The sequence below is a fragment of the Vidua chalybeata genome, chromosome 8 (genome assembly GCF_026979565.1).
Source record: "Vidua chalybeata isolate OUT-0048 chromosome 8, bVidCha1 merged haplotype, whole genome shotgun sequence".
NCBI classification, from domain to species: Eukaryota; Metazoa; Chordata; class Aves; order Passeriformes; family Viduidae; genus Vidua; species Vidua chalybeata.
The window spans coordinates 20,600,602-20,627,278 of record NC_071537.1 but is presented as its reverse complement, the minus strand read 5'-3'; the positions used below and the strand labels follow the sequence as shown (position 1 = coordinate 20,627,278).

At 39.2% G+C, this 26,677-nt stretch overlaps 1 protein-coding gene across 3 annotated transcripts in view; it reads right to left on the bottom strand.

The window, feature by feature from the left end:
- Positions 1–26,677, bottom strand: part of ZSWIM8 (zinc finger SWIM-type containing 8) — a 53,678-nt gene that overhangs the window by 11,100 nt on the left and 15,901 nt on the right. For 2 of the 3 annotated variants that reach the window (XM_053948834.1, XM_053948832.1), the window contains exons 2-17: positions 21,089–21,242; positions 19,829–19,923; positions 17,390–17,562; positions 15,576–15,683; positions 12,699–12,780; positions 11,966–12,086; positions 11,418–11,619; positions 10,364–10,539; positions 7,003–8,011; positions 6,077–6,208; positions 5,381–5,560; positions 3,914–4,097; positions 3,256–3,354; positions 2,239–2,363; positions 764–995; positions 348–500 (exon numbers count right to left, since the gene is read on the bottom strand). In XM_053948834.1, the coding sequence (XP_053804809.1) occupies positions 348–500; positions 764–995; positions 2,239–2,363; positions 3,256–3,354; positions 3,914–4,097; positions 5,381–5,560; positions 6,077–6,208; positions 7,003–8,011; positions 10,364–10,539; positions 11,418–11,619; positions 11,966–12,086; positions 12,699–12,780; positions 15,576–15,683; positions 17,390–17,562; positions 19,829–19,923; positions 21,089–21,242 (3,225 nt within the window). The remainder of the gene's footprint in view (positions 1–347; positions 501–763; positions 996–2,238; positions 2,364–3,255; positions 3,355–3,913; positions 4,098–5,380; positions 5,561–6,076; positions 6,209–7,002; positions 8,012–10,363; positions 10,540–11,417; positions 11,620–11,965; positions 12,087–12,698; positions 12,781–15,575; positions 15,684–17,389; positions 17,563–19,828; positions 19,924–21,088; positions 21,243–26,677) is intronic. The other variant, XM_053948833.1, reaches the window with a different exon arrangement.

The following is a 26,677-nucleotide window of genomic DNA, read 5'->3' as shown; positions in this document are numbered from 1 at the left end:
TGTCAAACACCTCAGAGATACTTAGCTGCTTCTGCTGTACAGGAAAGGCTGACAAGTAAAATCACAGAGCCATAGAACAGGTTGCTCAAAGTCCCATCCAACCTGGTCTTGAACACTCCCAGGGATGGGGCATCCACTACTTTTCTGTGCAAACTGTTCAGAGCCTCACAACCTTACAATAATGAACTTCTTCCTAATGTCCAATATAAACCTCTCATCTTTCAATTTAAAGCTGTTATCCTTTGTCATATCACTACATGTCCTTGTAAAAAGCTCCTCTCTGGCTTTCTTGGGTACAGCCCAGCAGACTGCCTAAGAGAGCACTAGATGAGCTAGTCCATTCCCACCTGTGTGTTTCTTCTTCTGCCTGACAGGTGAACCCCAGCATCTCCCATTATATCCACCTCGGTTTCCAAGGGCCAGACGACTGGGGACCTTTCCCTCTTGTTTCAAAACAGTGGCCTCTGCAGCTGGCTCACAGGGGGACCTCTGAGAGCTCTCTGCATAAACAGAACAGTGGCAAGGAAAACATCATCTTGTTTCTGTATCTCTAAAATCAGACATGGCCATTTAAAAGATACAAATAGCAAAAGATAAAGGATTTTTATAAAATGAATGGTATTTATGAGCAGGATTATCTCAGTTTTCTTTCACTTATAAAGTAGATCATCTGACACTAGACCAAGAATATTTAACTCAAGATTTGGAAAATAGGCTGTAACTATGGAAAATTTTAGCATAGCTGTTACAAACCACTTCTTACCCTGTGTACTCTTCTCCACAAAGTTCTCAGGACTGCTCTGGACTGCAGTGCTTACAGCAGCTTGCTGAGTGACAGAAGTCCCTGGAAGCTGCTGGATAGCTGCAGCAGACTGGGCAGCATGTTTGGAAGGAGATTTTTGATTGGCAACTGTAGGCTTGCTGGATGAGTAGAAAGAACTCAGCGTCTGTGGTTTGTGAGTTTGACTCTCTCTGTCCAGGAGTTTGTCTAAAATCTTTAACAATGAGGGAAAATAAAAAAAAGGCACTCAGCAGAAGGGTAAGAGACCAGGCATTACACCAAGACAAAGAGGTAAAATACCAAATCAGCTTTCTAGTGGACAACAAACTTCATTTGTTGGAGAAAAAAAGAAAACTTATTTTCTACAAAATATGCATCATCTTCCTGCACCAAAGAGCAATGCAATGCAGAGTTGAGACCCATGTGGTCTGCATTACCTGAGGAAGCAAAGACTCAGTAATATCACATTTTCACTTGAAACAGCCACTGGCTTTACTTGAAAAACACCCAAAACTCACAAAAAATAGCAATTCTGGTATATCAAGGACAGAATGGAGAAGTTGAAATTTTGTTCTGCCAGATGTTGTTTAAGTCAGAAATTTCATGCTCACCATTCAGAAAATCCTGTCATACATTACCGAGAAACTGGCAAAGCCACTAGAGAAGCTGCTTTATACTGGCCTACAGTAACATTTTCTTGTCATAATTTATTATGTAATTGGGGAACAATGCATCACCATATTCTAAAGGTTTGTCCACTTCTACTGTTTGTTCTCCATATTTAATCAACACCAGAAATCTGACAGATCATTTATGCGCAGATGATTGATATCACAGTGTCCCTGCTATTCTCTGGAGAAGAGTATAGCAAAAATGCTTCTCTTTTAGGAGACAAAAATACACTAATAGTGTAGTTCTTCCTGTGTAAGAGGATTTCTGAATTTAAAAGATTAATAAAACCCTTTCTAAAACCTCAGCAGTTTTCAATTTTTTTCTTCCTTTGGGGTGAACAGGGAGAGTTTTACTCTCTCTTGCATAGGAAATTAAGACACAGGTGGACTGAACTAGTATATCAAAGAGGTGAGAGGTTAAGAAGCAGAGGCTTTGCTAGCTATACTGCTCTACAAGCCAATATCCCTGCAGCAAAACATATGCAATTCCCACACCACATACAAACTGCACAGCAAAAACCCTTAGGAATGGACTTATCTTAGCAATAAAAGCAGTGACAGCATATCTCCTGACTGGATCTTAAGAAACCTATGGAAAGAGTGCCTCTCCCAGGACAATGCACTCTATACAATCAGGTTTTGCAGCAGTGGATGAATATAAATACCACAACAAAGCTTGTAAAACATCAGTATGTGACACAGCAACTTACACTCACTGGCGAAACGATCAAATCCATGAAAACCCAAACATTCCTTCTCCCTCTCCCCTTTCAAAGGGAAACTCACCTTCTTCAGCTTAGACTGATCATCCTTGTAAGTAATCATCAGGGCTAGTGCCAGATCTCCTTTCTCCCTTCGTGTGCCTTCACACAACAGAGGATGTTCTGCTTCACTGACAGTTGTTTTCATACCTGCAGCCCATAAAAGAGCATGAAGAGACAAGTGAGCTCATGGGACTACACTACATCCTGAGAGCTGTCTATACTTCAGACTGTTTTAATCGCCTCACTGTTACGGGCAAAAAGAGATTTTTTCTATTAACTTCAAAAATAGGCCATGAATAAACAGAAGCTACAGAATTCTGTCCCTAGAATACCAAGTTAGCCACAACTGTCAGAACATCCAGATACTAAAAGGCCACAGGAAGAGTCCAGGCAAGCCTACAACCCTATCTTGAAACAAACCTTTTGGTTTCTGCAGATGCTACAAGCATTCCAACACCATAAAAAACTCATCTTTTTTCTTTCAGAGATGAGGCAACAAACAACAGGTCTTGTCTAATCCATTTTATTCCTTTTTGCATACTGCTTTAAAACACACATACAGTATTGTCAATATAACATGTATATAATCACTGTTTTGTTGTTGAAGCAAATGAGGCAAGAATTCAGTACTATGCTAAGATCCTGAATGATATGATAATGCTTGAGAGTACTTCTGCTAGTCTTTCACTACCATTGTCTAATGTCTTCAAAAATTATTGCCTTTTGTTCTCTGAAACTGTCCATTTCCACTGAAGTCCAGGCAATACATATTTCATGACAAAAGAGCGAGCTGAAAGCTAAAATTCATGTTACTACCTAAACATTGAGTTCTCATCCAGTATTCTTCCATTTTTTCACAGCTTTGCAATGATACCTCAACCCTGGCATGTAGAATCCTGCATCTGGTTCTGTCAAACTCTGCAAACGCTTCTATTTCTGCTCCAAACTGGAATGAACTACTAACTCTCACCATTCAAAATGGGAAAGCATTTTGAACAGAACATGGATAAGGCAGACTTTTCTTGTAAAAGATTCTTACCAAGAGCAGCAACAGCTGCCTCAAAACCAAGCTCTTCATCTCCAGGCATTTCATTATTCCAATTACGGCTTGGGGGTCTAGAGCCTGTAGGAGAAACCACTGAAAGAAGACAACAGAATTAGTATTCATCTTTCAAAACTAAGGCTTCAAAGCAAAAGACATTTCTGAGAGCTTCTGAATTTGCAGAGCTTCCTGTGGTCCTATTCTTAGCCTCATACCAGTTTCAAGACCAGAGCACCTTACAGTGTTTTTTTCCCATTTCTTTCTCTAAACTCAGAAGGCTCCAAACCAGTATATCGCCAAGTCAGTCTTCTAATCCCAGGTTGCTGTGTTCTTTTTATTGACTAGATTTATATTAGCTTCCTCTGAATATAACCAGCATAAAAGCAGCAAAGTCAGTAATTTATAACTATTTTACAAACACAGAGTGCTGAAAAGTCTTAAGTAGCAGTTGTTTTCAAATGTAGGCAGAAGGAGAAACAGTTCCACTGGGGAACAAAATATCTTTAAAACAATGTAGAGGCAAGCACAAGCAACAGCGCATGAAGAATTAAATTTTGGTTGTTCTTATACAGAAGACAGTTTCTCTTTGAAAATCCCTCAAGACCTGGCATCTCAGAATATGCCCTGCACACACTCAAGCCAATGAAGTCAGTACCTGGAGTGCACAGGACATCAAATATAAAGCTTGCCAACATCAGAGGCAGGACAGGACGGTAATCACACAAGGTCCCTTCTCGCAGTTCTTCAGCTCTTCCTCGAATAGTGTTCATCTCATTGGTGCCCAAGGGAATCTTCTTCAAGAGGGCCGCAATCTCGGATTCCTGATAAGCCAGCTTCACCTGGTAGTATCCACAAGGAAAAAAACAAAAGCTGTCAACAGCACAGTCCCCTGTGGGGAGCAGACCGTTTTCCCCTATACATAAAGTACAGCAATAGTTTTTATTAGTTTATTAAATGATAGCAATGCTTACCAGCCCTAGCCACCACTGCCATTCTCTCCACAATGAAAACAGGTTTTCAAATCTAATAACAGCCTTGCTTCATATTTATACATACATTTTTTTACTCAAATGATCACTCTTCAGCTGCACACAGAAAAAAATGCATCAGCTCTCTTAAGAACATCAGCAGAAGTATCTGACTGGATAGGCCAGTGGAAAAGGTGGTTACTTGTAATTGTAGGAAGAAAGGATGCTATGTTTAAGTGATACACCCATTTGAGATACCAGAGACTGATTAGAAGAAGAACGGGCACAGCTGCAGCACACATGCCATCAGGATGAAGACATTTCACTACTCTGTGACTGTATTCTCTCCGTTCTTAACATGTGAAAGTAAGAGTTTTCTTTTAGGTAGCAAGTGACTGCCAAACTCACAATCTTCTAATCAGACCATAAGAAGTACAGATAATGGTAGTTGGTGGATAATTAGCAACAATACACACTCTAAGGGACTGAACAACCCTGCAGTGAAAAGCAAGGTAGCTGTAAATCACACAGACATGGTCTTCACTGGACGCTTTTTTCAAAACAGGAATCCTCATAGTAATCAAGAGCATCCAAAATAATATGCTTACACGGTGCATATGCTTGCTTACCAGTGGATGAGGTATCAGCAAAAGCAACAATTTTCAAACACATAACAATTGCACCAATTCACCCTAAGGAATAACTTTCAAACCATTTCACCAATGCAAATATGGACAAATATGGATATTTACAAGTTACTTTGTTTTCCCCACATTAGCAAAGCAAAATGAAAACATATTTAAGATAAGAACTAGGCTGTTCTAATTAATATAATACATTCATAGAAGATTTTGTACTCATTTAAATATTTTCAGACCTATGTGAAATGTGAAATCAAAGACCTGTTGACACATGAGGTCTGAGCTTCCTATCAGTGAAGGTAACAACAAGTGAAGTGATATTGCTAATAATTTTTTTAGGAGATCAACATGTCCTAATGGGATGTGCACTCAATTGATTTAGTTCCATTGCAATCCATTTTAAGAAAACATATAAAAAGCACAACCAAACTTCAGGTGTTGAAATTTAAACCATGTGAGCAAACACATTCCAAGAGAACATTTATGGATACTGTCTTTGAGATATTTCATTACCTCCAGAGCCTTGGTAGAGGCAGGCGGTCTCTGCAGCTCCAGAGCAAACATTCCTATTTGGAAGGCCAGGTTGTGGTACTCCAGCCGCTCACTCAAGACAGTCAGCAAGAAAGCAGCTTTAGATAAGGTGTTGGTTGCCATCCATGTCTGCTTGCTGGTTGACACCTTGTTCTTTTTGCCCTGTTTGAGGAGGAATTTGTCACAGGACACTTTCCTAAACATCCTAAATGACACTATGTTTGTCCTCTTATTCTTTGCAGTAATTACAGACAGGAGAAAGAATAAAATACATTTTGATTTTGTTCCTTTGCTGAGGAATCTCAAATTTCAGTGGTTACCATTGATCATTGCTTCCCCTATGTCACCCCAGCACAACACAGTGAAAGAATTGGCCTGTGGACAAGACACATGTTCTCTATTGGACTGATGCTGTGCAGGCAGATGTCACATGCCTGTCCCTTCCAAGGGAAGCCTTCTATACAACAAACACTGCTTAGTGTCACTACAACTGAGTTTCCAGAAGTTTATCCTTACGTCCAACCCTCTTATCCTGAAGCAGCAAAACTACTAACATTTCCAGTGATGTACACTATGAAATAGGAGGCTAAAGTTTTGGAGAGAATCACAAGAAACAGGGTCACCTGCACAGAGCTGCACTAGCATCATGACTACTGATGGTTGCTGCCATCTCTCTACCTTAGTTGGTGGCTGCTCCACTTTGAGGTCTGGGGGGTTGGCCAGTAGGTCCCTGGCAAGCTCTACAGTCAAGCGGCAAGCCTCATTACTGTATCCATGTGCATACAGTGCCTCTGCACAGGCAAACAGGATCTGCAAGAAGGAACAAATGGTCATGTTCAAACCACACTACCCCAGCCTGGCGTTAGCCTGCTCAAACCACTTGTCACAAAGACTGCAAGCACAATTCACTACTAACTTCAGCATCAGGTATTCTCAGAGTCATCCTTGCCTAGTCCTTCACCACCACTCCTTGAAGCACTCCTCTAAAAAGCCTTTTCTTACCTTATTAAGTCCTGTCCTCTCTCCAAGTGCTATGAAATCAGAGAATAGCTCAAAAAACACTAAACCTCAAACTACCACTACTTCCATGCATTGTCATTTGGCTGCTTGGTTATATAGGTGCAATCTCTAAACACATTTTGTGGTTATTACAGGAATAAGACACAGTTTATTTCAATTGCTTCTCCTTTCCAAAGAACTTCTGCTTAAATGGTTGGATTTCATTTTTTCTTGCAGAGTATATCTCAGTCTCATTTTTAATTTCAGATAATTTTTACCTTTTCTAAGGGTAAGACTAGGTGAAAAGTACACACTGTTTTGTCTACATTTATAAACCGTGGAGTGTGAGATGGGACTAACCAAAACTGGGACACACTTGCAGTTAGCACAGAAATAAGGAATCAAGCTTGTGGGAAGCAGACATATGCTACCATTGCACTAAGCTTGTAGATACCTTATGACACAGTTGGTTATCACAACATTTTAATTAAGCACTTGATTTAACAACATCCTAGGTTAAGTGTGACAGCTATGAGGGTGGTGAGACCATGATTTATGCAATACATAAAAGAGCAAAACAGCATTTTGAACTAGATTCAGCTCACCTCCATCCGGTTCTCCTGTTCCAGAGGCTTTATACCAGCAAATATGTCCTGCTCCTCTTCAATTCCCCCTTCAGCTTTGTCATCATCTTCCTTGGCTACCTCTTGTGGATTCAGATAGTATACCTGGTAATCATCTTCCTCTTCCCCATCATCCCCTCCCCCTGCTGCACCATTCTCTCCCACTTCTTCTGGCTTCAGACTCACACCACCAGAGTTCTCATCTGCAGAAGGCAGGTCATCATCGCCACTACCCATCTCTCCTACAGGATCCTTGGGTGGTTTTTTGGCCATGGAACCGCTCCTGAGAGTGGGCTCAGGTCCCTCGGAGAAGTACACTCCACCATCCTCCTCAAAGGCATCCCTGTAGCTCCTGCTCAGTGGACTTTCTGTAAAACTAAAGGTGTTGCTGGCTTCTGCCCCCAGTGCCAAGCTGCTGTCATCCAGGCTCATCTCTGCCAAGTCTGGCTCCAGAGAGCTGTCCTCACTGCTCATACGGCGTTTCCCACTATGTTTACTGGTCAAGCCTTTGCTCACTGGCAACTTTGCTTTGCTCACTGCAGTCTTATAGACAGCTTTATCCCCTTCTGCCGAGAGCCGTCTCAGAACCCTCTGCGGCGTTTCAGAGACAACTTTCCGCTTCCCAGTGAGCTCTTTGGGACGAACCGCTGGCTCCTGGGGAGAGGGCCGCAGCCTGTCCCCGGGCTGCACACACTGTCCCCCAGGCTCCTGCCCGTGGGTCCTACCAGCCTCACAGGCACTTTCTGCACACTGCAACCGGCAGCTCCTCTGTTGGATGGCCTTTACCCAACAGAACGAGTTCTTCTTGTCAGTGCTGCTATATGTAATCCCAGGAATGGGATAAGCTTCCTCCCAGTTGAAGTAGCAGGCTTCTACAGCTGGCTTGAAACCTTGGAAGAGCTTCTCCAGTGATTTCTTGTGCTGACCCCTCTTAACATTATCTATGACTTTCAGCTGCCACTGTCTGAGCTGTGAGCAAAGATCCCTGCGCCTAAGAGAAGAAAGAAGACAGGTTAGGAAGCAGACACAAAAAGCACCTGCAACAAACTACAACTTAACCCACAGAATACTTCCTCTCTTTGGCCAGAAACATCATCTGCTGAATTAAGCTAATGCTAAATACAGACAGCACTAATAAGAAGATAGGCTGAAAAAAGCAAACAGGTATATTAACAACTGGGATCTAGACAGGTTCATGATCCAGAAACAAAACACGAGCATTACCAACATGAAAGCAAAATACAAACTGGGAGGTTTAAGAAAAAACACTGTCTGCCCTGTTTGCTCATCTGCCCTAAATAAGGTGTTAGTGATTTGAGTCTCAGCACTCTCAGACGAGTGAGTACCATGGGGAACTGCCCTTGGAAACACTCATAAACCAGTTGCCAGCAGCTGTGAAACAGCCCTGTGAATAACTCCAGTTAAGACATTCACAAATACAACCTAAATAGCCTACCCAGGGAAGCACAATGACAGACAGGACCACCTAATCTCCCTCCCAGGCATTTACCTCTTTACCCTAATATGCCTATATAGAGACCAACAATTTAATTCAAGCTTTATAAGGCTGTCCTCAGGAGAACAAACTGTTGCAAACTATAAGGACAGCAATAATTGATGTTCAAGTAACTCTGAAGCAGCAGCAAGCTGGCAGGACTACATAGACTCATGTTACACAGTTAGTCCCATGCCCCCATATTACTATAGGAAGAACAAAACAGTTCTGCATTTTCCAGCTCCGAATCTGACATAGTGCCTATGCACTTGAGCAAAATAGTATAAATGGTGATCTAATTCAAGAGAAAAAGACATTTCTAAAATTTCACCAGGTGTATCAACTGCCATTCTGTTTCTGCCACACATTTTTGATGCATAATCTCAACACTTAAATCCTATCAAAAGTAAAACAACAAGAAAACAAAATTAAAATTGAGGTGGCCCAATTTAGGTGCAAAGGGAAAATTTAGGACAAAAGGGACTAAATGAAATGGACTACTTATATTTGTCCACTCAAGAAATTAACTAACCAGGAAATATATTGGTTAAGAAGATGATTTTCAGAAGGAAAAAGGAGCAGGAACTACTTGGGAAGGGTAACATAAGGATGAGAATCTGTGAAATCTCCTTGTGATTCACAGTCAGGATGAGGAAGCACAAGAAGAAGAGGGTCCTTGGAAACTACTCAAACACCAAGAGAATAGGTAATCAAGCAGGAGCATTTCAATTATTCATTAGCTCAAGTAGGAGATCTGAGCAAATCTGAACTGCATCAAATAACTCAAATGTGAATATAGATAGCACAACTTCATACGTTATTAATGGCCAAAACACTTTATGCTTTTTCTGTCTGATTTGATTGATGTTTGTGTTTATTTTGAGCCTCATTCCCAGTTTCCTACAGTTTTTGTCTTCAACTCCTATACTTAGCTACTTCATATTGTAAACCGTACAAAACAGAAACTGCATCCATTTTAGCAGAGCATTTAGTCCTGGTATGCCTTTCATAGGGCGTTTTATTAACATTACACAATTCAGAGAAAGCGAATCCTGTTAACGTGTAATTTTTCTGAAATTATCATCCTGCTTTCATTTGTTCTGAGAAACTTCTGAGAATTTATAGCACATTAAACTAATCCAATACATTTTATACACCACACTCTGTAGAGAAGATGTACAAAACAAACTATTACAACATCAACCACAGTATCTCAACAGGAGCTCTCAGCACCTCCTCTGCTATTCAACTGGTGCTAAATAAAGATGGTGCTAAATAAAGATGGCAGTGACTTACCAGACCACAATATGGTTTAGAAATCTGCGGAAGTCACACAATTTTTTCTCAGACAATTGAAAACACTGACTGAAAAATCATACACTGGTGACACTGTTTACTAATACACTGCAGAGAACAAACTCCCTAAGAGCACAGAAAGTAAGAACTGGCTCCTCTTGAAATACACAATAATGAATGATTGAGCTAAATAGAATTCCATTAAACTGCTGAATGGTTAAATATAGAAACCTTTAGAATTAATTGGTAGCTGGTGCTATCATTCAAAGAAACGTTCTCCACTGGGACCAAAATGCGGAATTACACCCATATGTAAGAAAGGACTCTCAGAAAACAAATCATACTACTTGATGCTGCTAAAAGTAAGCAGCAATAGCAATTAAAGTAATTACAGTGCTTTGAACATCACATAGCACATAGTCCAGAAGGACTAATGGTTGAACAGGTATTGAGGTAATGATACAAACACAAGAAATACAGAGGATGAAACTCTTTAATATGGTTGAGTATCACAGAAATTAAAGAGAGACAGGAACTGATTCTGGAGCTCACCTCTGTGGACTAATAGTTGGGTCAAGGACAGCCAGCCTCCAAAGAACCACCATCTCATCACACATGCTTGCACAAGCATGAGCAGCTACTTCTGATTGGCCATTGCTGCGTCCTGTGTGCCCACTGGCACTGCTGTGTGACGCGGATGTTCGCACACTGTACCACCAGCCAGTTATCTGCAGAAGAAAAGGTTCAGTGGAGCTGTGTTGTGGCCAACATCTCATCCCCTGCTCTCACTTTATCTCACAATCCCAAGGAAGCAGGATCTGTAGTTACTACAGGTTTTCATTTGACTCCAAAATAATTATGACCATTAAAGCAGTATTGGTTTGAGAGAACTATGGGCCTCAAAATTTCTCTGGTTAGAAGGCACATACCCAACGAACAAAACACTCACAAGACATTTATTTCCTAGAGGTCTTCACACTTGGAGAGAAAAAGTAAACAAATGTGATAAATGGAGCATTTCCTTTCCCTTGCTTAAAGTCGAGGTATGGGATGGAGCAATAAGGAAACTTACACCACAATTCATATTACAGACTGAGGTCAAAGTCCTGAACTATCAAAAGAAATCTTTTTTCTAATATTATTTTAACAAAATAAAAGTACTGCTTCAATCCACCAAAAGATATCTTCCATAAAGATAACAAAAGAATCTGAGATTCTATCACACAGCATATATAATCAGCTTTTATCAACATGACAGCTCATACATGACGTGCTTTGTTTAAAAAAAACAGAAACAGAACAACTATAAAATAAATCACCTTGATTAGGAAGCAATCAAATCAAATATGCTGAACAAAAGAACTCAGACTCTACATATTCATGTTAGAAGAATTGAGGCATTTGGGAATACAGTGTTACAGGGACATCACTAAATCAGAACAAGAGCAAACTGTAACATCCTTGTAGTGTGGAGAAGCACCTGCCTAGAATGCACATAGGCTATCAAAATTATTGTATTCAGCCATGGGTTGTATAGACACAAAGCACCAGTTACTGGCTCTGCCTGATTCCCCAAAACATCCCCCCACTCCAAGCAAAGAGATACCTGCTCATAGTTGAGACACTGGTCAGTCAGAATCTCCAGCAAAGGTGCTGCATTGCTATCCCGTCTCTTAAACATCTCCCGCACAATAGAAAGCAAGTTCCAGATCCCTTCAGGTTCTCTTCCTCGCAGGGGACGCAGCAGACAAGCCCACTCAGCAGCAGCTGGTGGCTCAGTGGAAGACAGATACATTGAATTCACATCACTGTACATAAAGCAGAAGAATAAGCAGAAAAAATTAAGTCAAGCACAGTCATGCAAAATCCTGAGTATAATCTACATCCAGAAATACGTTTGCCCTTCAATGGCACAGACACGAGTAACCTGAAAGACAGAATGCAAAATGAGCTAAAGAACACCACAAAAGCAAAATATTGTAGAAATACAGTCTCGTCTACTGAAATAACACTGCAGAAGCTACACAAGAATACAATCCAGAAGAGTGACCATGGAACTGAGCATCCTTCAGTCCGAAGCATACAGGCTATATGGTGAATGAATTTACAGATCACATGAAAGTCACATTTTCCCTTCAATGGGAAACAGCTTACCTGAAAACAACAGGAGTGGGTCCACAGAATTTATGAAGGGTTTTCTTGATGTTGTCACTCAGAGTAGATTCATCTAAGTACCAGGTGCTTTGATCTGATGCAGAAGGTCCAGCAGTGGGATCTTACAAAAGAAAAACACATTTACAGTCAGCAAGCTTTGAAGATACTTTACGTGCCCAACGACAGAGTACGCAGGCAGTGCTACCCAAGTTATTTCACCCATTGCTGAGCACCCTATTCAGAATTATCTTAAAATGTTACCATGACATTACCTTCAACATTAACAACATTAAATTAGCAGCTTCTTCTTGACCAGAAGGGTAATGCAGCACTAAAACAGGAATGCTCTAACATCTCTGGTAACCAACACTTAGGTAAGCTACCCCAAGTCACAGCTAACCCAGTCTAGTGTTGCAAACAGTCCAGTTTTAAGCAGGAACTTGGGAGACGTTCCCTCCAATCGACATTCCCAGGACTCCATATTTTATACCAAATTAAAAAGAAAAACACTTTGTTAGAAAGTGCATTGCCTGATGCTCCCTTCTTCTGCAAGCACTCTGAGGTGCCTGTTGTTGTGCCATATATATATGTAGGTGCCAATACTCATCCCTTTTCCTTTATTTCCATCTGCAATCCAAGCTACAGGCTAACAAATCAGTTCAGAAACCTGAAGCAATGGAATCACTCTCTTCCTATCTGTGATACAGATTGCTGAAAGAAGTATCAAACTTACCTGGGGCTCCACACACTGTGTTGATGGCAGTAGACTGAGAAGATAACAACTCATCCAGCAAGCGCTGAGCTGTTGGAAGAATCTGAAAACATGAAGCAAACTTTCAATATACACAGTATTTCTTATCCTGCTATACCCAGCGAAAGATCATGACAGAAGCACTCTGGGAATTTCGGGAGTATGGAATACAGAGCTACGTTTTCAGAAAGGACGACAGAGGGTGCTAAAGATCACACAACAGCCACCAGCTGTGAAACCTCTCACAGCTCACGAAAGGCTCACTTTCTGCAGTCACACCCTAAGACATAAGCAAAAGCATCACTATTTATTAGCTCCTTTCTCATTTCTGGAGGAATAGGAGCCTACAGAAAGTGATACTGCAACTAATTTTGAGAGTTAGGGAAGCCAATGCTGTCAAGGTCACCATTTTCCCGCACTTTGAAAGATCTTTACTTCTTGCTACTAAATAATTTCTCTAAAACCCAAGCAAATGGGAGCAGGGGAGCAAACTATAAAATACATCTATACATAATTTTTGGGGCAGACTTTAGCTTATTTACCATCCAGTTAGCAAAGGGATTCAGTAGTAGATGAATGCAATTTCAGCACTAAACTAATCATAGCTTCTGGACCAGCTCAGAGCACAAGCAGAAAAGGTTCACACTGATTATAAAATCCTATGTAGATATACCCTTAACATGCTATTTTTGAAAGAAAATTGCACAGTAGCAAGAGTTTTCTTCCTCACACTAAGTCTGGGCTGAAAGTGTAGACCCATTTCACCTTTAGTATATATGCACAGAACAGGCAAATTGTTAATCCACATAATTAGGATTAAAATGACCTGCAGCAGAATACCTGATATCCCCCACCTCTCTCCATACAACAGCTGAGGTAAAAGATCACTCTTACTGTAAAGAAAGGCATATTCAGTACACCTGTATTTGCAAATAATACAGATACATCTCAAACAGATGGAAGAAAAAAATGCCTCCTAAGGATATTTTGCATTTCAATCACCCAAAGAAACAAATTCAGCATTAAGCAATTTTGTACCTTTTTTCCACTAGTACCTATTTTAAGAAAATTCACAGGTCTCAGCAGTGTCACACCTGAAGGCTGAGGTACCAGGGACCTGCAGTGACTCTCCTTCAGTCTTTTTTGCTAATATATTCATGCTTAATTGGAATAGAAATACTGGCTACATAAGAGGAAATAGCTCTTGGGTGAAGAACTAGGTAACAAATTCCAGCTGCTTTTCCATGATTTTCATAGATACAGAAAACACTTTCTACAGAGATTCTGAAAAACACCTAGCTGCATTCCTATAAACTGTCATTCTCTTACACATAAAAGTATTCAGCATTACAGTACTGTAGCATGTCATTCACAAACTGGAAATAAGGTTAAAATAGAATCATGTGTACAGCCCACTCTAATTCTACATCATGTAGTCAAAATATGGGGTCCCAAGGAATTAGAGTATCTATCTCCACTCAGAAATCTCAAAGACCAGGAATAAGACTGTTGAAAGAATTTGGGACATGCCTTGCCTTTTTCAAAGGAATTACACAACATAGGTTAAGACATATCTCCCGATCAACCCTAAACTTTTCTGTTGGGCAGCATTCATCAGATTATCTGGCAAAATTGTAATAATTAATTAATCCAGATGTCCCTGATGCACAGCTGGTACATGTGACCAAAGGAGAAATAAACCCTGAAAGGAGCAGACAGACACAGAATATCTGAAAGCTGAAACATGCCAACTCACATGCCATTCAGGAAACAACTACTACCACTACTAGCCTTTCAAAGCCCTCCCCTATTAAGCACCAGATTGTACCATAAAGCTTAGTCTGAGGAGAGAAAAAAGCTTTGCCTGTTACATAATGCAGCAAGAAGCACACACTACTGGCACTCATCTCTCAGCAACAAAAAAGCAGTATTTTTTTATCACTTTCATATTACACAATTCTTCTATTTCCTCTCATAAGACGATTAGTATTTCTGTAGGAAATGTATAGGATGTTTTAGCAATAGAATATCTTAGTGTCCCAAGCACAGAACCACAATATGAATTTTAGGCACATGCTGCCAGTAATCTAACTCCTACTTAAGAGGAGTGTGTTACGAATGCACTGCTGAAATGTGACAGATACACATTGCAGGTCAGTTTTTCTCAATCTCCTTTAGCTGAACCAGCATAAAAAAGTTGCCAAGCCCTTGTAATTTTAAAGCAGCCACTTCACAATCACTTGAGTATTCTTGTCTACTTTGTGCAAACATTTTAGGCAGATGATACAAATGACCTGACCCTGGACAACACAGATATTTAAGGAATGAGAGAGCAGACTTAGCCTTTGACTAAAAAAAAAGTCATGTCTATTATACCAAATGATTCTTATGAATCACCAAGAAGCTACACCGGGGGAAGTCAAAAGGTTACAAGTTAGGTGCATTAGGAAGTGCCCACTTAAAGCACATACAATATTTATCAGGGCAGTTCTCTCCACTTAGCTAACTAAATACACAAAAAAGAAACAAGCTGATTTGGGCTGACCTAAGTTTTCAACAATCATGAACTGATTTACTGTGTTTGACCTTTCACAAGCTCAGCATATATTCATGCTGATATGAATAGCCACCACTCTTCTTTTTCCTTCAAATATACTTCTAATCTTTTACTTGGCAATAGAAAATTGTCAAATAATAGAACAGCAAAACTGAAAAGAGCAAGAACTGAATGCTTTCCCAGCTGTTCACAATTGAATAACATAACTGGTTATGTTGCAACAAAAGACATCATATAAGTTGACTCAGAATAAAGATAACTGCATTTAACAAGTTGTCAGTCAGATGATGGTCCCCACTTACCTGTTGTGGAAGTTCACTGATTAGGTACTGAGCAAATTTTTGCAACTGATCTCTTTGTAGCCGAGACAAAGACTCAGAAACAGGTGCTCGTAAGCACACTGCAGATGCCTGAAGAAAGAAAAGGAGACACAAACTACCATTAATGAAGCTGTCTCCACCAAACTGATGAAGAGTCACAAACACTTGCTATGCTGATGCATACCATGCTTGGTCTTGATGGCCAGTTTTTTTCTCTCTGAAATTATGGAGTGTGTTGCAGATAAGATGCAAATAAGCTGTCTAAGCATTATAAAAACTGGCTTTAAGAGGTTTTTTTTCAAGGAAACTGATGTAACAGCTGTGTTTAAGATCTGTTGTTGCTAGCAGTTACACAAATACTGGCAGAAATTTCAAAAACAAACCTCTAAAATAGGACATTATCCCTTAAGCTTCTGGCAAACGAACCAGCTCTGTGGGGGATTCTGTTTCACAGAATCACCACCATCTCATTTATCTCTTTAGAGTTACTTAATTCAGTCTAAAAATCTCTTTCCATATCTTAGAACAAATTAGATTATAAAAAACCTCACTACTAGCTTCTTAACCTTTTTCACTCAACGTAACGAAAATGTCTCACTTAAAATTTAACCTGTATGCAGTCAAGAGCAGTTTGATAATAAAGATACTTCCAATATTGTTTTGTCTACATAGAGTATTATACCTTGGCTTGTAACTTGCTAGTGTCAGAAGTGAGTTTATATAAACACAGAAATTCTTTCACTGTAACTTTTCAGGTGAGAAAGGATTAGAAACAAAAGAATTATTTTTATCTTACACAGGGTCCAAATATTGAATGCAAATAATATGAATGACAATTTCTTTTTTAGCCTCATTCTCCATATCCACCTTTTAAAACTCAAGCTAAGAATTCAAAGCAGAACCCACTTTTTGCCAGTTCTCCAGTCCTAAATACAGAAAGTCTACCAATATTCAGATTATTTCACAAAAGTATAAATTTAAGCCAATTGCACTTGTCCATTGTGAAATACTAACAAGCTTCAGGAGGTTATTAGAACTTATTAAAGAATCTAGAGTTGATCATAAGCATGTTAGCTGTAAAATGTTCTGTGACAGCAGAAAATCTTCTGTTCCTTTCAATCATCAAAACTTAATCCTCTGTGTTTCTCAGCTCCCCAAAGCAGAGGAAATTCAACTGTATGCAAGACTGAACCCTCAACTGGTATTTCATGTTGATTCTACACATTTTCAACTGAAGTTGGTTAGGATGCCTACTTCTTGCTCTATGGAAGGCCACATAGAATAAAAGCAGTCAAATAAAAACATAAACCTGACTGCTTGAAATCTTCAAATCAAAATGACAGTTATCTCAGTAAGTGTAAAAATGAACTGGTGAACATAAAGGGCAACAGCGATCAAGATGACTTTCCTTCTGCACTCTGATCAAACAACATAAAGAGTAAGCTTTCAAATCCTGTACTTACAAAGACTTTTAATAAAAGAAACTATTGGTGACCTTCCACTCTTTTCAGAGATGAAGAAATACTGAGTGATTTTAGCACTGAAATGAGAAATAGGAAGGGGCCAAAAAGCATTCAGTATCTACCCTTAGAAATCTGCACGTTACCAAAGGACAGTCTGCAGTTTAGGATCTCAGACAATTCAGCCTACAAACAGCAACTGCAAGCAGACATTTGCACAATCTGTAACCAAAAGGAGTGTCAAGAACCATTTCCCTAAAGGGAACGTGTGCTGCATAGAAGTGCACTGAGGAGAGACTCGGAGAAGGGGAGAGCAGAGCTGTGCTGGACACCTACGTTGTGGATGCGGAAGAGGCAGAGCGCCACGACGTGAGCGCACCACTTGGCCCCGGCACCGCAGGTGCAGCTGCACGACGTGATCCGGCACCGGTCAAACATCACCGCCACGTTGTACGCGCCCTTGGGGGGCACCATCTGCGGGGGCACCACAGTGGCACTCAGATGGAAACCTGTGGAAATTCACAAGTCCAAAGTTACTCTTCAGGTATTTGGGGAAAAGGTTCAGCCAGCACAGAAATACAGGTATATGCCATTTAAACACTGAAACAGTATGTCTGGCAACAGTATCCATATAAGGATGGACATGGATCTAGAGTCTCCAGTACTTCTTTCTTCCCAACCAACTATGCCTAAACATTAGCAGAGAAGCATAATGTGTTGTAAGAGACTCCAACATACCAGCATTTAATACATTAATTAATTTCTCTTATTATTTAACAGAGAAAAGCGGAACTGGATACAGACACGCCTGAAAACTATCATGTTTTCTTTACAGGGTCAAAGCTAGACTATACATATATATTTTAGGTATAACTTCTGTGCTAACTCTGGAAGCAGTGCAAAATGGGCCAGGTGACTTGTTTGGAATTATTTCCAAGTCAATCAATTTTCACAATTTCACAGTCAACTAAAGAAGGAGCACTTAACCTGAACACACACATTTTCACTTTGTGGCTTCAGAAACTACTCATTTGTCATCAATTATGCACCTCCTTGCAATTTTGTTAATATCCCTTTTTTATAAATCCTGACCTCAGAAAAAAAAACCCAAAACCTCTTGCTTAGACTAAAACAACGGAAAGGAGAAATTTTAGAAGTAACACTTGAATCTAGCCCCATTAATCAGTGACCATAAAGAAATAAATTATGACAAAGGACTTTGAGGAGGCTTAGCTTCATGTAAACTCATGAACAGCACTTATGACTTGTACTCATAATGCAGCTTCCTCTGGAGATGTTGCTCATCCAGAGGGACACATATGATCAGAAAAGGCCAGCAAGAGCATTCATCTTCTGTCCATCTTGAAGGTGCCTATCAGCAGTTAGTAACCCTCTACAGCAACAAGTATCAGCCTCAGAACCTTTCTGCTAATCTGGAATTCAGTTTTAATGAAGCACAGAAAGCACTGGGGCATCAAAGTCATAACAAAACTTCAGTCCAACAGTCTACCTTAAGTGGAAAAATGTGGCTTGGGACAGATAATAGCTTTTCCATCATGAGGACAAGGAAGTAGATTATAAATCCACACCACTAATTTTTTATTATGATATCGTGAGATCATAAAAATGATGGTGTTCAGAAGCGCACGACCTACTAAATTTATTCCATTTAAAATAATATGCATAATTTCCTCCTCAAAATATAATCCCCATACCAATATAAATTTGCTCTTACCTTGCTTAACCTTTCTATTTGTCCTGTTCACCACAATTCAAATCCTCTCCCTTATGTGAGTGATTATTTTGATTAGTACACATAATGCCACCCAAATTCTTCAGCCCTTTTAGCAATTGGAACAGAATCAAAACAAAAGGCATTCACACAAAATTACTGCACTGCCTATTACCAGATACAGTCCCACATTTGGTTAATACAACCCAAACAGTTCAGCTAGTCCTTCTGTTATAGTAAAAGCATCTCAGAGTAATGCTCTGACTTTCACATAAGCAAATTAAGCATTTCACAAGTTGGAATTTCAGGAATTCTGTTATACTGCAACAAAAGAAATATACAAAAGGTGTTAGAGAAGACTGGATTCCAGCTCCAAGTTCTTACCAAGCCCCTACTATGACATTCTTCTTTGTATATGAAGACAATTAAATGATAATGCAAAAAGGGAAGAACACTTACAAAAAGATACAAAATTTAAGGAGTTTAACATGACATATCACAAGCTTCAAATCAATCTGTAGCTTGACAAACACGTCTGACACTTACAACGCTAATTCAAGCAGTACTGCCCAGTTAATTCTTTTGCAACACCAATCCTGCTGTGCTTAACAATAGTTTGTGGGATGGCACAGGAAACTGTATGAGGAAAGCAATCTGGATTATAATTAATGGTTTCTTTTACCAGGCACTTTAGGCATTGATCATTTGATCAGAAAACTAGAAAGTTGAGTTCTCTTTAGCAATGGGGAATTTAAGCATTATGGAGAAAAAGGTATCCTATACAGTTTTTTGCAAAATGCTAAGATAGATTAAGGATCAGAACATTTCTGCTCTTTCAGTCCATTTCACAGCTGAGCTGATTGAGGCCAAAATAAAACACAGCATTTAGCTCAACACATTACAAAGAATAAATTTGCCAGGGAGTTTCAGCTAAGATGCCAGACAAGCTTGTTTTGAGACATGATCATAGCACTGCTGTCCCATTGCAGATATGATGTTGGGACTCTGAAGTATCTAGAGACATAGAGCTGCACTGTTCTTACCTATCTGGAGAGGGTCTTTGACAGCCCTCACCCGGAAGAGCTGCTCCCCTCGCTGGAACTCATCTGCACTGCCATTCGCCAAGCACGAGTACAACCTGCAAGACATAAACAGAATGTGTCAGCATCACTCTGGTTTTGAGAAATTTCACAGTATTATCCTCTTTGCTGACATGGCTTTTTAAAAACCCTTGCTATCTTGAATATAAAGTCTAGGTCTCTCCTGCCATTTCAACATTACAATTCAACCACAAAAATCATTAGTCTTGTCCTAACTGGGTTTGTGTATAGTCACCAGTAGTTTTAGGGATTTCCACCTAAGGCTCTGAAATACAAATTCATTCATAGGCTAAAATTAAGCCTTCCTATAGTGTAGTATAGTTCAAGGTCTAATGTTAGCATGCCACAGTAAAAACTCCTTCTAGACTAATTATCTGCATGCTCTTGTGAGTTTTTTTTATATCTGTGTTCATCAGAATAATGAGCATGTACAACCAGCTGGCTTGCACTATTCCCTAGCAGGTGATCTTATATCAGCACTTCTGACACTACCTCCCCCATCTGATACCTGAATCTTAGACAAACATATCCAAGAACTTTCACCAAGATTCTTTCTAAAAGAGTGTAGTATCACTACTTTGCAACAAAATTCTGAATGCACAGTTACACGGGTAGACCTCGTATAACATAAAAGCTTCCAGAAAGCTTAGAAATAGATCTAAAAGCAGAAAAACTTTGTCTGTGTAGTCACACAGTTAATGTGGAAACATAAGAAATATAGTCATCTGACTATAACAACTCTGATCACTGATGTATTCAGCAAATTCTGGTTCTCCTGTTTACACAAACAAAAGGATTGCACAGCACACGGAGCAAGCCCTCTTTGGCAATTTCTGAATTGTTAAAGCTTTGAGTCCAGCAACAGGTTCAAATTGGAAAGATGATTTTGCAAGACTAACGTAAGGACAAAACTCCACAAGCTAGCCTACTGTTAGCCAAATTAAAGGATGTATTTATTTTGTTATCCTTTACACACAGAACCTAGACATCTACATGGTTTTCCTGGCATGTATGCAAGGCAGCTCACACCAGAATAAAACCCCGTACCACAGGATATCCCACACTAATCTATCCATGTATTACAAAAGGCACATGAGAGCCACAGAAGCACCAAATATACAGGACATCAAAAGGACAATGATTCTCCTCAAGTGAACAAAACCTCTTCTTAAGCATCAGTGAAAAAGAACAAATATTTATTACCTGATATCCTCCTCATTTTCTGGGAAACTCCAGAAGGCGATTCGAAGCTGCAGTTGTTCAGGCACTGGAGGATAAACTTTCTCCACCACCTCAAATGGAATGTGAAATGCAACCTGCTTTGCAGAGAGTTCCACCAATGGGATCACCAGCCCATCTAGAAAGACAAAAAACAACACACAATTAGCCATTCAGAGAACAAAACTTGTGAGAGGCTAAAGAGGTCAAAGCAGGGAGTTCTTCCACCTTCTCTTTTATCTCACCACGTTAAAAGACCATTTTTCATGGATAGTAAAAGTCAGCACAGAAATCTTTTGAAGAGCTGTCTCTCAACTCCATGTTTGTTTTCAGCCACTCAGGGCGCAGGTACAAATCCCCAGAAAAACAGTCCTTGGTCAAAAGAGCTGCATCAGCCTAGCAGTTTGTCTCCTGACAAAATTGACATTGTTTAGAAAGACTTAAGGTAACCAAGTATTTTTCACACATTTCTGTTACAATGTGGCAGCAACATCCTGCAAATTCCAGTAGTCTACACAAAAAAATTAATACAACATATATGCACAAGTAGCAATGGAATGGTTATCCAGGAACCTTAGTGTTGACATTTTTTGACAACATTCAGTATTCACCTATTTACAAGGTTTTAATTTCAATTAGTATTTGTTGGTTTATTCCCTTCACCGTCACCTTTCATATGGTATCTGCCTTTATACTTCAAGTTCTTTAGAGAAGCAACTGGGAATTCACATATCAGTGCAGTGCTGACTACACAAAGCTCATGAGGATCTTAAAACAGTAAAAGCTTTATATAAATACATTTAACCATCACCTTTCTACCAAACTACTCCACTTTTTATGTGTTTACCTGTAGATGAAGATTTCTTATCATCAGGCTACAGAACCCTCATGTTTCTGCTTTGCTCTGACCCAGATTACACTTCATACAAAATGCCAGACTTGTTGTATGTGCAAGTACATACATCCCTGCTTCACTGAGATCACCTCCTGACCCATCACTACAGCAGCCTTGGTTCCCCCATCTTCCAAACCCTGATGCCAAACCCCTAATGAATTCAGATATTCAATGTTATGTCTCTTCACCTCCCTCACCAGCCACTAAAACACCACTGGAAGCCAGGACGTAAACCAATCTGGCCTTCAGCTTTCCCTCGACACCAGCCTCCAGGCAGCATATCAAAAGAAAAGTTAAGCCCTGATTTCAGTAAGCACTTTCTCACCCTCTGCCTAGAGAGGCTCTCCAGTCCCAACAGCTGGGAAAGATAGGACAGGAGAAGGCTTTGAAAGTGCATGCACACAGCAAAGCAGCCACCATCTCCCCCAGCACTGAGCAGACCCAACAAATGAAGGGATTACATAAATATGGAAAAAAACCCCCACAGTTTTCAAACATCCACATTTATGATTTGTTTTTGCAGTGAAATTAGATTCATTAGTCACCATTCCCTTCTCCCAGACAGAGTCAGTCTTTTACCATCAGGGTTGGTTCTCCACCACCAATGATTTTTACTCTGTTATAGATCCAGTGTATATTTTACAGTGCTATAATCCCATTCACAAATGTGAGAGAAGCAGATTATAAAATGAACAACACTGGAAAAAGATGTGCCCCTTTCTCTACAGATAGTGGATAAACAATCTTTTAGCAGAAAAGTAATTTCATTTACACTTTTGACAACCAAAATAGGTGTAAAGCTTTCATCAAGACACTAAAAAATATACTGCTTTTAATTAGTCCCTAAAAAGTGTACTGTTTCTAATTAGTGAAACATAGTCAAATTAATATCATTCCCACTGTTACAGTAGTAGTAGATACCACAGCGAGTCCAAATTGAGGCACTTTCATACTTGAAATTACTCTGAGCAATGAAAATGGTTTAAAATGCATTTCTTCTACAGAGGTACTCTATTCAACACAATACGAGAAAAGAGCTAACACCTAAACAACCTCTACAAGGCAAAAGGCTCAAAAAATTACTTCAGTAGTGACTGAAACACCTGTACATTCTTCTGAGAGGTGCAAGCCTTCAGCCTAGATGGTATTCCTTTTTACCATTCCTTTTTATAAAGATCTGATGCTGGGATGAAGGTTAGATTAGAAATACTACAACATGAGACCTCCTCATCTGCTCCAGCGCAAGTCAGCCAGCTTGATTTTAATTACTGTACAAAGTGAAGTAAGGTAAGGCTGACTTTGCACTGAAGCCATTAACTGATTCATCAGCTGTACTGTGTTAGTAGTAATGAGCAGAAGGCAGGTGGCCAATTATGTGGAATAGCTCAGAGCACACAGCTGAAACATCTTGGGAATAAGGCAAAAGCAGTAAAACCTGGAGGGGAAAAAACAACCATCTTACTTATAAGACCATGCACCATTATGAAGTTCAGAATTTTCAATAAAAAAGAAGAGAGATAGAAAAAAATGGTAGAAGTTAACTGAAAAGTAGAAAATAATTTGTCAATCGTCCTCCAAGGGTGAGTGAATTCACAATAGCTACCCTGGCACACATGTAAATGCTAAAATTAAGAGGTTAAACTGCCCTAAGTTTCAAGGGGGTAGTCACCCATGTAGCCAAGGTGAGACAACCCTACCTGCAAGATGGCTCAGAGCAGTATTAGAGGGTCTTTCCCATTTTTACTCCTGTAAAGTCAGCTGGACAGTCCTATTTTGGTGATAAACTAGACTTCAAATACTCTCATCTGAGTCCTAAACAAAGAGATATATTCAAGAAATTTATTTCAGGATACACAAATCCTGGGTTGGTGGATTTATACCTACTTGTAGGTAGATTCATATCCACTTGTATCAAGAGGTATTATCAATAAAACAGACAAAAGGTACTCTCAGGTTCTGTAATAAATCTTTTTAGCAAAGAAGATAAAAGGAAGTCTACTAAAAAGATAAAGGAGAAAGCACCACAGCTTCTGCTCATAAAGCAAAGATAAGTATAGGAAGGAAGACTGCAAATTTAATATTAAAAAAATTAAACAGCAGTGAAGTCAAATTCTTGAGATAAAACTATCCAAGGGAGAAGATAATTTTACACTGTGGAGCATCACTATTTGCTCTTGGAAGCAGACATGACCCAACCAGAACAAAAAGCACATTTCAAGTCTTGGAAGAATAGTCACAAGTAAAGCATAAGCAACCTGAAATAATTCTCACAGGAAAATAATTCTTCCAGGTCTGGAAGGGATTTTGAGAAACTATCTAATCTGTATCTCCTAACTAAAATGCAAGATCAAGCATATCTGAACCATTCTGAATAAATCACACCTCATTATTTACTGACACACAACAAGCAGCTTTGATGAAGACTATCCTGCCCTTTTTGCTACTGTTTTACATGAATTACAGGTTTGATTTTTATAGCCATTTTGTAACAGCTGAAACTTTAGCATAGATGTAATTATTCCTGCTGGAACAACAACAACAACAACACACCTGACCCCAAAACAGCCAACACAAACTGTGCACACAAACCTGTATTTTCACCAGCAGAACAACTTCTGTGCCAGCAGGACTTCCCACACAGAGATGAATGTGTAGCAGTTGCTTAACCTTTCCTATTAGAGAGTAGGCTGCAATAAGGTGCAGCCAACAATTACTCATAAAAACAGATCATGTTCAAAATGATGTAGCAGTATTCCTTCAGCACAGTAACCAAAAGGCAGAGAATAAACAGCTTGAATAATCAGCAGAACAGGGACCATGAGAATACCAAAGAGCTATTAAAACACAACAAAAAAAAAAAAAAAAAAAAAAAAAAAAAAAAAAAAAAAAAAACTGGGCTAAACACTGAATATATCTGTTATCAGGTTATTTCCATTGAGGAAATAAGGTTATTTATTTTCATTTGATACACATCCTAAGTTAACTATACATACAAGTGAATGAATACAAATGCAAGTAAACAAAACTCACAGCAAGAGATAAGACACAGTACAAACACATTGCTTTCCCTAACTTCAGAAAAATGGCATGTTAGGCTGCACTATCTTTAGATGTAGATGAGTCTACAGCTTTGATTTTACAGCAATCCCTGGTCCCCATCTGACCTTTCCCCTCGGCTTCACTCCTAAATATAACAAAGAATAACAAAGTAATATAACTACACACAGAACAAGAAGATGAAGAAAATTCAGTGAATCACCTGTGATATCAAAAGCTAGTGAGAAGAACAGTAAAACTAAGAGGAAATATGCAGAGTTCAATCTTGACTGGTGAAGGAGATATGGGGGGGTGTTACAAAATCTGTTTTACAAATCTCATTTTAAAAATAGTAAATTACACATTGCTTTTTACAGGATTTCCCATGTAGAAACATAAAACTGTTGTTGTAGAATGTATGTAGAACATTTCTGCTTAATTTAAGTGCCTGTCAGTAAAATGCCCCTTGGCTTAAGTCAGTGACTCACTGTCTCTCTGATATCACTTAAAACCAAAATATGCTGAGAATTCTCAAACAGGCAAGCAGAGGAAGCATTGCATTTAATTGACATACCTAAAGCAACTCTTTAAAAATATTTGTTTTCTTACTGTTTTCTGTACATTTCCTTCTAAAATTCTGCTGTCGGTTTTAGTTTATTCTCTTGCTCTTTTTTTTCTTTCTAGAAATTTATTCTGAGCTGATGCCTTTAAGAAGTAGATGCCAGAGAAATATAGTCCTTCAGGGCTCAGACTTGGCAAGAAATATCAGAAAGCATCACCTTTGTCTTTAACTCTGCAATACTTGAGGATGAATGCTGTGAATGTGTTTTTAAAACAGTTTCCCAATGTGAATATTAATTAAAAGGCTTATGTTTCATTTTGCAAAGATGTATTTGTTATTTCAAATAAATTATATATCCAAGACATTAGGCCATTGTTTATAATTATTTTTTTTCTTCCATTTTACCATATAATCAACATCTTATAAAAAGCAACATCTTATAAAAATCCATCTCTGAACTGCAGATAAACTACATGGTATGTACCAGAAGCATTTTGCAGAAATCTGAAAATAAGATGCTTTCTCTTCCTTTAAAGGTATTTCTCATGCAAAGCTCCATCCACAAGGCACATGAATTTTAGTTCCCTATTCAAAGAGGTGTTAATTAAGAGCAGAACTGATTAAATGGGTCACAGACACACCATCATCAGTTGGTTTTCTACCACACTAACATTTTGCCTCGTTAAGTCCCAGCCCTACAAAGTCAACAAAAAGGGAACATCAGAAGTGTTGAACTAACATCCTTGCAGCCTACATAAGCAGTAAGGGTCACAAGACACATTTGTGTCTGCTTGCTGCTCTGTGGCTTTCAACCACAGACCTGTGAGATGAGTAGTGAATATTTACTATACAATTTCTCAAATATCAGGCAACATTATTAAAAAACACAGACCATCTATAATGCACTAGTACATAATACATAGAGATGATGGAATATTAAGAGCATCCTTGAATAGTCTTGGGATTACAGTCTTGGGAGTAAATCAGACTAAGTACAATTAAATCAAGGTTCATGGTCCAGTCACAAACAGGACAGCCGTGTTTTCAAAGAGATAAAGGAAAAGTCCTCCACCTAAGTGGA